We start from the raw sequence: 13154 nt of genomic DNA, 5'->3' as shown, positions 1-13154 counted from the left end.
CGAACGTTTGTCTGATCGTACTGTAATTTATTTTTTCCGATATGGGTCAGAATCATTACATGAGTTGCAGTATTAACACGGTTTGGTCTTCACGTGGCCAGCGGATGACGACGCGAGCGAGATATGTCTGTAGCGACTACGCGCATCTTCCGTTTATTGTCCCATATCGCTGCTTTCACTTCTGCACTTGCGAGACGCACCGCTGCCGATCATTGACCAGCACGCTGTATTGGTCCTTTACCGAGCCAAACACGCCACTCTAACAATGTAATGATAGTGAAAACAAAAAAGAAAAAAAAACATTCGCGGACAAATGATAGGAAAAGCAGTACAAGGCCAAGCCGGGTAGCAGAAAATTACAAGCAAAATTTTCATTCACTCCAAAGGAAAGTAAATAACATATTACCAAGAAATTACTTGGCACCTAGTACACACAGAAGTATAGCAAGTTAACACAAGGTATGCTACATTGTAATCACAACGGAGATCAGCCGCACATTAGTTGTGCTGTTTCCAGCAAAACAAGCGTAACACAGTTAACTCGAAGACTTTAAAGTCGCTGTCGTCACTGACGCATTTCCCGGGGTAACAGGCAAACTCGGCGTCGTCGCCGCTGTAACTGGGTTTGTTGTCGTCGCAACGGTTGACACCGTTGTCGACGAAGCAGTCTGCGTTACTGATGTCGTATTGGTGGTAGCGGTTACCGAAGAAACGGCGTGCGTTACCGGCATTTGGGTCGCAATAACGCTAGTTGCACTAACGGCTTGTGTTGTCGCAGATACCGCCTCTGTCTTAAGCGGTGTACTATCCATCGCAGTGGACATCGAGGAAGCGTTCTGCATTGCCGGTAATTTCGTCGTGGCAACGGTTCCAGTAACGCTCGCTGTAGTCGCAGATGTCATCACCGTTTGGACCGACGCACTCACCGTCGCAGTAGCCACGGAAGTTACGTTGTTCTGCGTTACCGGCACCTTCGTCGTAACAACGCTCGCCGCATCACTGTGTTTTATTGCAGCCGTTGTTGCTTCCGTCTTTTGGGTCGTCGGGAGCGCCGTGGTGGTTGTCTCACCCATCTTCAATCCAGTTAACGGGTCCATCTCATCGCGGAACGCCGGGTCCGCTGGCGGCAGATATTTCCCTTCGAACAGAAACTGTAGCATCTCCGCATTTGTAGTGTTAGTAAAGTTCCCGGTGTACAGATCTTCCGGGCGTTCCATCACCACCCCGCTGTGCCGGTGATACGTGTGGATAGCCATTGAATTGGTCCAGTTCATCTTCCCGATCTCTTTGAAAAACGCGTGCAGCCCGTGCGAGTGTGGGTTGTTGCAGACGGCGCCGGCAACATAATTGGAATCCCGGTATAGGATACTTAAATACCGGCAAACCTAGCCACAAATTTGATAAATCACTTACAAAAAAATAAAAATAATAAATAATAATAATAAAAATAATAATAATAGTAAAAATAATAATAAATAATAAATCTAATGGTGGCTTCACAGAAAAATGTAGACGAACCTTGGCTTGATTAAAATTCCAGTCGTTCTGGTAGATATCTTCGTAGCTGCGTCGCCATGCAGTGAGAAGCGGCGCCGACTTCCGGCCGGCGACGAAGCCGATGTTGTAGCCGTCTTCGTCGCCGTAGCACGTGATGGACTGCTTCAGCTGCAGGACCTCCTTGATACGCTCACCACGGACGAAAAAGACGTCAAAATCCACCGCGACGCCCCCGTATTCCAGTAGAACGTCCAGTTTAGCCATGTCGGCGGAATGTTCTCTGAATGCCACTTCTTTTATTTTACCGAAGCGATGACCAACTTGTTTCGTTATGTTACGGGAACGAAACTCAACGATGCCGCTTTGCAGTGCTGCTTGCCAATACATGCCTGTAAAAATTTTACAAAATAATTAGGAATTTAGGCGAACCAATGTAAAGTTATAATAGTACAAATCAAGGGAAAATTCATAATACAATAAAATCTGTATATAAAATTGGTTATTAGTTACAGTATTTACAATGTAGGATTAAGAAAGTGGAAATCGGCCAGTCAGTTTCCAGTTAGAAATTTTATAATAATTTCCGCAGAAAACGTACGCAATGCATATAATCGCTACAACTTAGTCTAAAGTTCTCCCAACCGAGAAGCGCTTCTTTGCGCAATATGCGGTACAAAAAACCATCTAGCTTTTATAAATAAAGCATCCACGACTGATTTTAAACACCAATCTCGGATATTTAAAATATAATTTATTTGCGAGTTATTTTTCTCACCAGTGGGCTCCGCATCACCGTGGACGATAATCTTATCCGGACGAAGGTTATTGAACGCCGACATCATACTGACAAAATCCAGAAACCGCAACGTCGTATTCCCGTTATCCGGTTTAAAACGAATATAATGCACAAAAAATTTCCCATTATACGGGAAGCCATCGGAGAAGAAGCCCACGCTATCCTGTAGGCGATACGTGGACAGACTGGCGATGCTGAACCACGTCGCTACTCCCATGTACAGCACCACCACCAACAGTAAGACGGGTCGGGTGCGGAAGGTCGGACGAGCGGCCAGCATGGTGTCGTTAACCGGCAGCGTCGCGGCGCTGCAGCAGTGGCGGTGCGAGCAGAAGATTGTGGTGTGCTGATGCTGTGTACAGCGGAGGAGCATGAAGAGCAGACAACGCATATCGCCGCGGGCTGAATATGTTACCACGCAGTACCTGTTTATACGCCATATAGCACAGTATACGCTGATAGCGCAGTGTTAATTACAGCTGGAAAATATCACAGTGATTATGTATTCCTTCGAGTGTGACGGAGTTGGTATGTAACCGTATGTTATATGCACACTATGATGTATTTCACTTGGCAATCATTTAGCAAACGGTTAAATTAATGTAGTTCAAAATTTGGGTAATAAATTTTATTAGACTGCAGTAGTTGTTGGCCTGTTATTAAAATTAATAACGATGAATTGCCAAACTAATGTTGCCCTTTTCTTGAGCTTGCGGCAGCCACAGCTTAGTTGCTAAGTCCCCAACAGGTACTATAGGAATGCACTTGACATATTTCACATTGATCGACAATATACGTTAACTCTCGTAATAATTTTATAACTGGCGTGACAGTGGTGTATTTTACGCTTACCGTTTAATGCCAAAGTGCGCAGTGTAACACCTGATTTGTCAGTAGGATAAAAATCCAGTAAAAGTGGGATGAGTATTCAACAAACATGCCAAACAGTTAGTCGATACTCTATACAAATCCAGCAAGATGTGCCACTTTTCTTAATCACCTGTCCAGCTACAACAGCAACAGAAAGTCGAACGGCCAGATCGCCAGACGGTTCATCCAGGGTAGGGTTGTTGATACCAAATGATATTTGGTATTTTGGTACCAATGGTATACCATTTACCACTGGTATTTCGGGCGTTCTCCTAACGGTATTTGATGGTATCGTGGTATACCACCGATGATATACCACTAAATACCAGTGGTATTTTCATGGTATACCAAAATACCAATACCATTAGGTCCTCCAGACAGCTGGTATCAACAACCCTAATCCAGGGTATACCTGGAATTTGGAATTGCGCGCCGCGGCACAACAGAAAGGAATGTGCCTTTCTTGGCAGTTGGCACACACTTCAACACTTGCGTGGCATGTCGCGCTTTCTACAATGCGTTCCAGTGTGCAATTTGTGCCGGAAGATTGAGAAACCAGCTAAAACTTAACCAAACTACATACACTAACTCTAATATTAGTAATTACACAAAAACTAAACTTTTAAAAAAATTAGAAACAGCTGTATGTATGCCGATAATTCTTAAAATTTGTTGAGCGAACTAATCTTTAATTTTTATTCTCATCATACTTCGGTTGCCATCATCACTAATCCCTCCCATGCGACGCGTTCCGTGATTACCATGCCCCTGACGCAAAGTCTGATAATCACTCAAATTAATTTAACTTTGGGAAAAAAACGTAGACTCAGATTTTGCTTCGAGTTGATAACATGAGATGAGGCGACTTAAAAGCGGTATTTACGTGTGTCAATATATCCAGATTCAGATTTATGTTGCCACGAATGGGATACACCAGAGCCGGTAAACCATAAACGGCTGGCCCAAACCATTTTTATATTCGGAAAGTCCGTAGTTGAAAACCCGGCAAGATAGTATTCATTCCTTTCGAAACCTCTCCCGCTTCGAACGCCAAAGTGGAAGAATTCTACCTTCACCAAAATTATTATAATAAAAACATTATTATAATACCAGCAGACCCCGCGCAAGTTGCTGGCCCCCGGCCTCCGGCTGGCATGCGGCTGGCTGACACTCCGAGCCGGCTCAATCGGCTCGGCTAGCATCGGCTACGGCTACAATTTGTGGTCGAGCCGACTCATCCGAAGCCGGCTTAGCCGCGGCTCAAAAGGCTTCGGCTGAGCCGTTGCCATCCCTACTGAGCTTAACTGTCTGCGACAACTACGAGTACTCGTACTGTGCACTAACCCTGCACTTGACGGAAATTTGTACGCGATGAGCGATACGGTGCTATACAGTATAGCCGGATAAACGTTCAGCCAATTCAGGTTCTAACATGAAAAAGATGCAAGCCGTGTATGTAAATGATGAATGCGCTCCTCCAAATTCGTATGGCTGCACTGCACAAATTTCCGTCAACTAACGATTAACGACGGACGGCCCTGTTTCACTCATAATATTAGTTTATTTTTATGCGCGCTGAGTGGCAGAGTTGCTCGGTTACCTCCCTGTCCAAGCATAGCCAGGATGATATGTGACGGATTCGGTGTGCACGTTCTGGGCCGCGACGGTCGACTGCGCTACGGCCGCGTGGTCGACGTGGCAGACGACGGGCTCTTCGTCGACATGCTCTGTTCCAACCGACGACGCGAATTCTGGTCAATCGACAAGTGCTTTTCGTCTGAATTTCTATCTGGAGACGTCCTGGCAAAACACTACGCTGCAAATTACAACTCCACCGTTTCCGTGGTCGTCCTCGTCCCGGAGACTCCGTGCGGTCCGTGGATTTGGGTTCCCGGCGAAATATCCTGCCATGGAGGCGGTGTGCAGTATGCGTTCTACGAAGAGGTGCTTGTTCGTTGGCACGATGTCCTGACGGGATTGCCCCGCACTGATGTCGTCCCGATCGACCGCATCCGCTGCCTGCAGGAAGGGAAAGGACGCTGTGCCGTTCAAAAGGTCGAATATACAGCACTTCACCCGCGCATGCAGCTGGGTACGTTCACTCGACACAGTGTGCAGTTAGACGGGCAATTGCGATCGCTGTCGACCACGGAGGCGCAGACACTCATCCAGCGTTGGAATACCGGCATTCTGTGGTATGCTTGCCGGGGCATCCGCTTAGTGGACACCGTGGGCGACCGGTTGGACTACTTGCTCATTTCTGGCTGTGTTATATCCGACCCGATTGAAACATTATGCCTTCTGGTAAGCAGTGTTTGGTTTTGATGTTCAAAGAAAATGACCCGATACTTGTGAAGCTCTTTTTGTAACATTCTGTACCATTCTTCAAATAAGTGAATTGTTTAAAATGGTCTGAAAAACTTTTGCGCGCCGCGCGCGTGTAGCCGGCAGAAAGGTTTACGGGTTAATGGTTCACGATCAAAGGCGCCGCGTAAACCTTTCTGCCGGAAGCGTAAACCCTTCTGTCGGCGGCATCTTTGATGCGTAAACCTTTGTGCGGAGCCATTGTTTCCGTTCTATGATGTTACAAAGGCGTTGTTGTGCGCATTAAGGCCCGTAAGCAGTCGTAAAAGGTGTGCAACGAGAACAAATGCGGCCTCCCTGGAAAATGGAAATGCCGTACAAGTATGCATTTCGCACTCACATTTTTGCCGTTCCAGTGTTCGGTTTATTTGCACAGAAGGGTTGAAAGTTGGCGCGGCACACGAATTGTACTGAAATGATGTATGGCCGTTACAGGCAGAAACCGGGCAGTACGTCGCCGCTTTAAAAATTTGATCGCTTGATAAAAAATCACTTGGTCTTATTGGTGACAACCTTCAATAAAAATAGTGCATATACGTCTTAAAAGGGTTCATGTTTTCACTTAAACAAACAGCTGAAATTGTTAGCGTAGTCCGACGTTTTAAGTACGCATATTTGTGTTTAACGCGGCAGCAGAATTTCCCTTAACAACAGCCAAGCTTAAACACTGCTTCAAAAATGTCTTAATATGAGGTTGCGTACGTTTGATGGCTACCCGGAAGGTTGATGTGTCTGAATGCTCATGATAACGTCCTTGATCGAATCACAGAGTGAAAATAAAGGCCCAGCAAAAAGGTTTACGCTGCCAGTGAAAATGGTTTACGCATCCGGCAGAAAGGTTTAAGCTTCAAATGTGCCGCCGGCAGAAAGGTTTACGGATCCAGAAAGGTTTACGCAGTTCGGCAGGAAGGTTTAAGCGGCTTCTTTGATCGTAAACCATTAACAGGTAAACCTTTCTGTCTAAAACCAGGGCGCTATCAACTGAAAACCGAGATACGGCTGAAAAAGGCGCCGATGGGGGAATCGAACCCCGGCTACGTCATTAGATCCGCGTAGGCAGTACCACTGCACCACGGCGCAATACGTTGAAATCATTTGAAGGATTTTATCGCTGTACGTGGGCCGCTTCTCTGCTCACAACTTAGCCATATGCCGATGACACGCGCGCGACTTCGGATTGCCGAGATAAAATGATTTAAAATGGCCAAAAGTTCATTGTCATGTACGAGTACAAAAAGGCTGATCATTTTTTAGGAACCTTGCTGTAAAGCGCACATGATCAGAAAGTATGTAATTACATAGTGTATGATCTAAAAATGACTTTTCCCATAATTCCAAAATTAATTTTGACATTTATTTATTTCTACACTTATTTTTACTCAGAAATCAATGCTATCGAACTAACGTTGATTCAGATTCCACTTTATTGCATTATTATGCGCAATTTTCAACCAAGTTTCACAAAAATTCGGGTGGCAATCTGACTTTTTCTGCACAACAATGCAATGTAGTTTCTTCGCCCATTTTTAATCGGCATTTTTCGGCAACCGGATGTGACGAGCGCAAAAGATTTTCAGAGCAACGTAAACAAATTATTTAGCTGCAAAAAAAGACATAAAATTTCGCGCAAAAGCACTCGAAGTGCGCGGAAACGGAGATTTCTTTGTATACGATTTTGGTATCCTCTGCCAAACCATTTCCTGTAAGAAAATTAGTATTTAGATAATGTGCTATACTTGAAGTATATGATTTTCAGAATGTAGTGAAAGGTTTGCAAGATGAGTGGACCTGGATGGTCAAGATGATGATCAGGGATGACTACAGCGGGCTGCCGCCGGAACTGTGGCGGGAAGTGTTTTCCCAGTTGGACACGGACACGGTGTCACAGACCCGGCTACGTTTCGTCTGCTCCACGTGGAACCTGCTCCACGTGGAACCTGCTGATGGATTCGCCAGCGCTCTCGGCTCTCATAGTCCTGGAACGCCGTTGTGTACCATGCAAACGGTTTCCATGCGAACATTTTCACCCTGTATCGTCGGTGGCGCTTTTCAAAAGTCTCCGTCCAGCCACACGCCACGTGGCGTTGGTGGATGGAGAGGGAACGATGACGACGAACGACTTGCTGAATATGAGCGACATGTTGCTGTACACGGCCAAGCATCGACCAGAGATCCGATTGGCCGCGCTGCATCTGATTGGTTGGCAGATTTCATTCCTGGTCAACCGCGTCACCGACCACTATGGAAAGGAAAGCCCGTGTGCGCAGCATAATCCCGCTCGCTGGTTTGCTGAAACCTTTTACCCAGACCGGGTTCGCGAACACTGTCGTCTGCAGGATTTCATAAAAATTTTCAGTAGTTTGCCGTGCGAATCCCTGCGCATGGTCAATTGTACGGTCAAATGGTTCTGCCCATTCGACGATCACGGGAGTAGAATCAGCGTAGAAGGGATAGCGCTACGGCTGACATTCGGGGCATCAACGTTGGCCATGGACCAAATCGGCCGCTTTTTCCAGAGAAGTGTGTGCATTTTCTGTTGGCGCGCATTTGATCTGTTTCACTGATCACGACAATGAACATGATGAGTTTGCGCTTTTGTACTTTTTAAAATATTTCAACCTGTTGATGTCTTACTAACTATTTATCATATGCTATGTGCATTTTTCCGGAAAATGTTGCTACGGAGATTTACTTATCTGATTTCCGGTATTGTTTTCGCTGGAAGACACGAGAGCTCTCAGAGTCTTAGTCCAAGTTGTTGATAATAAACCACAGTTTTACAGTTGTTTCTAGTCAAATTTATTCCGCGCTACTTATTAGGTCGTTTGCAACTTTAGAATGTAAGCGTAGAACAAATTGGCCCGTGCTCAAGCTCGAACTAGGACTACTAAAATTTGGACTCGGCCCACACTTGGACTTATCAGCAGGGCGCAATCCGAGGGAAACCGAGAAACGGCTGAAAAAGGCGCCGATGGAGTAATCGAACCCCGGCTACGTCGTCAGATCCGCGTAGGCTGTACCACTGCACCACGGCGCAGTACGTTGAAATCATTTGAAAGATTTTGTCGCTGTATGTGAGCCGCTTCTCTCCTCAACAGACTTCTTAACTTGGACTTCTACTCTTTCAACTTCGACTTTTCTTAGGTTTCTTGGGTATCTCGGGGTTCCTAGGTTTCTTAGTTTTTTTAGGTTCATACGTTTCTTAGGTTACTTAGCTTATTAGTTTTTTTCTAAAGGAAAGTCCGATTTAGAAGTCCAAGATTTGAAGTCCAAGTTATGAAGTCCAGGTGCGGTCCAAGTGCAACTTTTGAAAGTCCAAGTCCGAGCTTGAGCGCGGGCCGAACAAATTAAATTCATTTCAACCCGACAGACAACTGTATCATTAGGAAATACCTGCTCATGTCGCGTGGTTTTATGTAATTAGACTCAGAGCGTCGCCTAAATATTTCGCCGGATATCTTCCTATTTTAACATACGAGTTCAGAGTTGTAATTGCATCAGTTTCTTTCATAATCAAAACCAGAGACTCGGCAACAACCGAAATATTCAGTCAATGCGATCTCTACAGATGTTTGTGCATTACCTGTCATTTATTAAGCTTAAAATGCTCTTTGGTTTCAAGTCACGAATATTCAATAAACAATTTAATTTGGAGACAGCACAAAATGCTGGCCAAAATGTGCGGTACAACTAGTACAAAATAATACCGTGACAACGGTAAATCAAGACATTATTTAAAAATTAATGAATCACACGGATAAATTAGGGAATAGCAGTGCATTGTGCGCAAGCAGCAAACTGATTTTTTCGTTGCTGTGGCGAGATAGGCGTAATGCGAAAGGCAGAGGGCGTCGATTACGCCACTAGAAATACCAATGAGAACCATCCAATGAGGTGAACTCAATATGCGGTGCTTCCGTGTCGCTGAAATAGTACAGAATGGCCGGCGCACGCCGCTGTCACCCTGCTTTCAAGGTGACCTAGGAATAACGAACGAATTAATAAAACCTTATTGGTGATTTGCGTTGGTTAGAAGCATAGCGTCGCAATCGGCAAAGTAATAACATATACCCTGTACAAGCGTCTTGCGTTCCCCGTATAAGAATTCGCTGGCTAACCGGCTACTGTTTTATTTTCGGCAACAACGCATCGCGTATGTCTGCTGTTAAGGGAAGTGGCCTGGTACATGGTACCAAATTTGTGTACATGCACGAAAACTTTTAGCTTCGCGCACTCCCAACCACTTTTTTGTTTTGGTATACGACGTTATGTAGCCAGAAGATTTGTATTCACTAGCGTGAAAACCGAAAATTCGACTATATAAACTTTCTAGCCGACCAAAAATAATTTGTTTTTCTCGCGGAAAATAGCGCGAAAATTCTCGAGCTTTCTTGGGACGTCATAACGATCGCTTATCAGTACTTAAGAGGCAGCCAATCAGCGTGCAGGGGAAAGTTCCCATAGCCTAACATAGGGTGAATCATCATTTTTTTAAACTTTTGCACGCGGCTCGCATTCTGTGACGTAGGCAGAAGTGCAAGACCACTTAACCTGTTACGTCACACCGGTCAGCACAGTAATATAGGACGTACTACACCGTACTACTATTACGTACTGTACTGTACCATAGTACTGTATACTAATACCCTGTGTACTGAGTCACCAACAGACACATCAACAACAACAACAACAATTCACCGGACGGTCCTGACACTTGGAAATTCCTGAACCAAAAGACGTTCCTGATTTTACCGAACATCTTCACACAGAAGATGTTCGGTAAAATTTTTAACAGTTAGACCTTCTCTTTCTAACTGTTAAAAACCTTTAAGGCTCCACCAGAGCCGACCTGACTCGACAACAATGTCGAACCCCGAGAGAACGAATACGCCAGAAAGTTCAACACGGACTATTCTCGGCGTGCGAATACGACCGGAAAGTACTCACTCCGGTACGCCGGTCAGGAAAATAGTCAGCCGTCCTCAACCGACTCGACTTAGGCGGCCGAGGCAAGGGAGAAGCGTAACGAACGGATCCTCCTTGCCGACTCGAATCCGACATCGGATGACAGTTTTGAGGATGCCCGGGATAAAACATTTCTGGAAGCCCCAGCTGACGTAGCAGCCCCGTCCCACCCGAACGAATGGGATGTGGAACAGCTGAAAGCAGGGACCACATTGTCTCATGCCGACCGACAGTCGAGCTCACACAGAGTCAAAGATTCGGTAACGGTCATAAAGGCCACCGAGCTCGGACGGCGATCACCCAACAGGAAGGAAGAAGTGCCGAAACCGACCTCGCCCAACATGGACATACCGACTAACGAAGTCGGACGGCAATCGCCGACCACACAGGTCGAGCGAAAATCTCCGACTAAGGAAGTCGGTGAACAACAACCGACTGCACAGGCCGATCAACAAATGGTCGACCAGCCCGCGGCAACAGACGCCGACCATCAGCAGGATGACCTGATCGAGGCCAGCTGCTATTATTCGACCTTGTTGGTCGGCTGTGCAATAGAACAACCGACCACGGAGGTCGGGCAACAGATGCCGACCACAGAGGTCGGAGAAAAGGAAGTCGGCAACAAGCAACCGACTAGCCTGGAACGGCAACCAACCGACACAAAGCCATAGACTCGAACGGAGAAAATGGGAACGCGATATGACCGATGCTAACAAAGGCATCGCCACCCAACAAAGGGAGATCGATCGGCTCAACGCCATACTGAAGCGAGCCAACTTACCGTGCCGACACGAAGTCGACGAAGTCGCCATACTTACTGGCAGACTCGAGCGGTCAACAGCGGCCGTCTTCGAAATCAAACGCGAGCTCGACGAGGCGCACAAAGCACTCGAAGAAGCAAAGAAGGACTTGGCCGACGTACAAACGGCGTTGGTTGAATTGGAAATGGCAGCACGAGCTTTCCACCAGCAACTTAACCAGGCCAACGAAGAAGCCGAGGTCTGTCGGAACGAAGTCGATAGGTACGTGGTGGAACTCGAGAAGGCCGACAATGAGATCGACCGGCTAACGCAACGAATCGACGAACTCGAGTCGGAAATGGAGCTCCTCCTCGCCAGAATGGGACGTCCATTTATCGACGCACACACTCGGCAAACAGGCCCCCCCAACCAAAGGACAGCCGATGCCGATCTAGTCGAGGCAAACGCTTAGCCGGCCGACCAAGTACACGGATTGAACGAAGTCCTTAGGGAGGAACAGAAACTCCGAGCCCAGCTGGAATACAGCTTGACTGAAGCCCAAAAAATGAATGAAGCGCAACAGAACCGCATCGTTTACCTGGAAGCCCGCGAAGTCGAACTGTACGGCTTCGGCGAACAAGCCGCCCGCAATCTCACAAAGATGATGCGGCAAATGGATGAGATGGACACGGAAACACGGTGTCTAAGGGAGGAGAAAAAGCACCTGGAACAAAGCCGGGCCGAACCTCCCTCATACCGAACATCCATAGCACAGGATCAACAGCAGTCCCGAACAATAAGCGACATCCTGTCGGGCACTAACCCGGTCCTGGAAATCGCGAAGAAGGAGAACAACACCTTCTACTTCGTCAAAGTCGTAACAACCGACCCGAGTGTGGGAACAATCCCACAACCACCGATTGTACCGAGTGCTCCGGAACCGGAACGCAACACGTCGACCGCGACACCACAAGTGTCAACGTCTAACGCGGCGACAACAACGTCAGCCGGTGCGCATACTAGCACCTCGCACGCGACGCGGACGACAACGTACGCGCCGGTACCCAATGCATTCAACCCGTACAATGCAATGAGAGGAGATCGGACAACAGATTCCCTACGTCCTCCAATTCCGCTACCGAGACCCGGAAAGGAAGCATATCGCCCATCAAGGACGAATTCTAATCAGAACTTCCCCCGCCAGAACTCGCCGTTCGACCCTGAACGGGCGAGGGCTCGGTCATTTAATACGGCCGACCAGCAGCAGGATGGACAGAACGAGGAGGTAAGTTCCGACCAACAAGGTCGGGTGCCTCCACACCGACCTACACAAGGTCGGATGCCGGCTCAGGGAACACAGCCCAACCGGTACGGAAGAGTCTACGACCAACCGAGTGGATTCTATCCGCAGGCGCCGAGACAAAATCGAGCGCCGCCTCCACAGCCAAACCAGTATTGAGGACAGCCACAACAGCCTCGTCACGCAGACCAGGCAAAGGCTTGGTATCCACAACAGGATGGATACGATGGCCATGACGACGAAGCCTACCAACAAGAGGCATACGAAGACCAACAAGGTCACATGTCATATGCCAACCCGCCACCCGCCCCGGCTGCACAACAAGCTGCGCCGGCGGTACACCCGATTCCTCTTGGACAGGACCCAACACACGTCGCCTTGGTGCGCGCAATGCCCACGGACGTCGGCAACCTTTGCCGCCGTTCGACGGTGACCACACCAAGCTTCATGGGTGGCTCAAACAAATTCGAAGCCTTTATCGTCAAGCCTAATAATGGTACGAATACGATCAGACTTTCATGTCCGACTTGGTAACCCGATTGGATGGCCAAGCGGAGGAGTGGCATACTCTCGAGGCCGCCGGAAAACCACTCGGCGGATGGCCAGTCAACTTATGGCTGAC

The 13154-nt window shown here is 47.4% G+C and overlaps 2 protein-coding genes across 2 annotated transcripts; one reads left to right on the top strand and one right to left on the bottom strand.

The window, feature by feature from the left end:
* Positions 1-145: 145 nt before the first annotated feature.
* On the bottom strand, positions 146-2941 carry LOC129593710 (uncharacterized). Its single transcript, XM_055490152.1, has 3 exons — positions 2273-2941; positions 1519-1886; positions 146-1385 (listed from the first exon to the last, which is right to left on the bottom strand). Exons 1-3 carry the CDS (start codon positions 2682-2684, stop codon positions 537-539), a joined length of 1629 nt encoding a protein of 542 aa, XP_055346127.1. The 5' UTR covers positions 2685-2941; the 3' UTR covers positions 146-536.
* Positions 2942-4637: 1696 nt separating this feature from the next.
* LOC129593711 (uncharacterized) lies at positions 4638-8151 on the top strand. Its single transcript, XM_055490153.1, has 2 exons — positions 4638-5467; positions 7284-8151. Exons 1-2 carry the CDS (start codon positions 4787-4789, stop codon positions 7797-7799), a joined length of 1197 nt encoding a protein of 398 aa, XP_055346128.1. The 5' UTR covers positions 4638-4786; the 3' UTR covers positions 7800-8151.
* The last annotated feature ends 5003 nt before the right edge of the window (positions 8152-13154 follow it).

The sequence above is a fragment of the Paramacrobiotus metropolitanus genome, unplaced genomic scaffold (genome assembly GCF_019649055.1).
Source record: "Paramacrobiotus metropolitanus isolate TYO unplaced genomic scaffold, Prichtersi_v1.0 Parri_scaffold0000063, whole genome shotgun sequence".
In the NCBI taxonomy this organism is placed as follows: Eukaryota; Metazoa; Tardigrada; class Eutardigrada; order Parachela; family Macrobiotidae; genus Paramacrobiotus; species Paramacrobiotus metropolitanus.
This window is presented reverse-complemented; position numbering and strand designations above follow the sequence as displayed.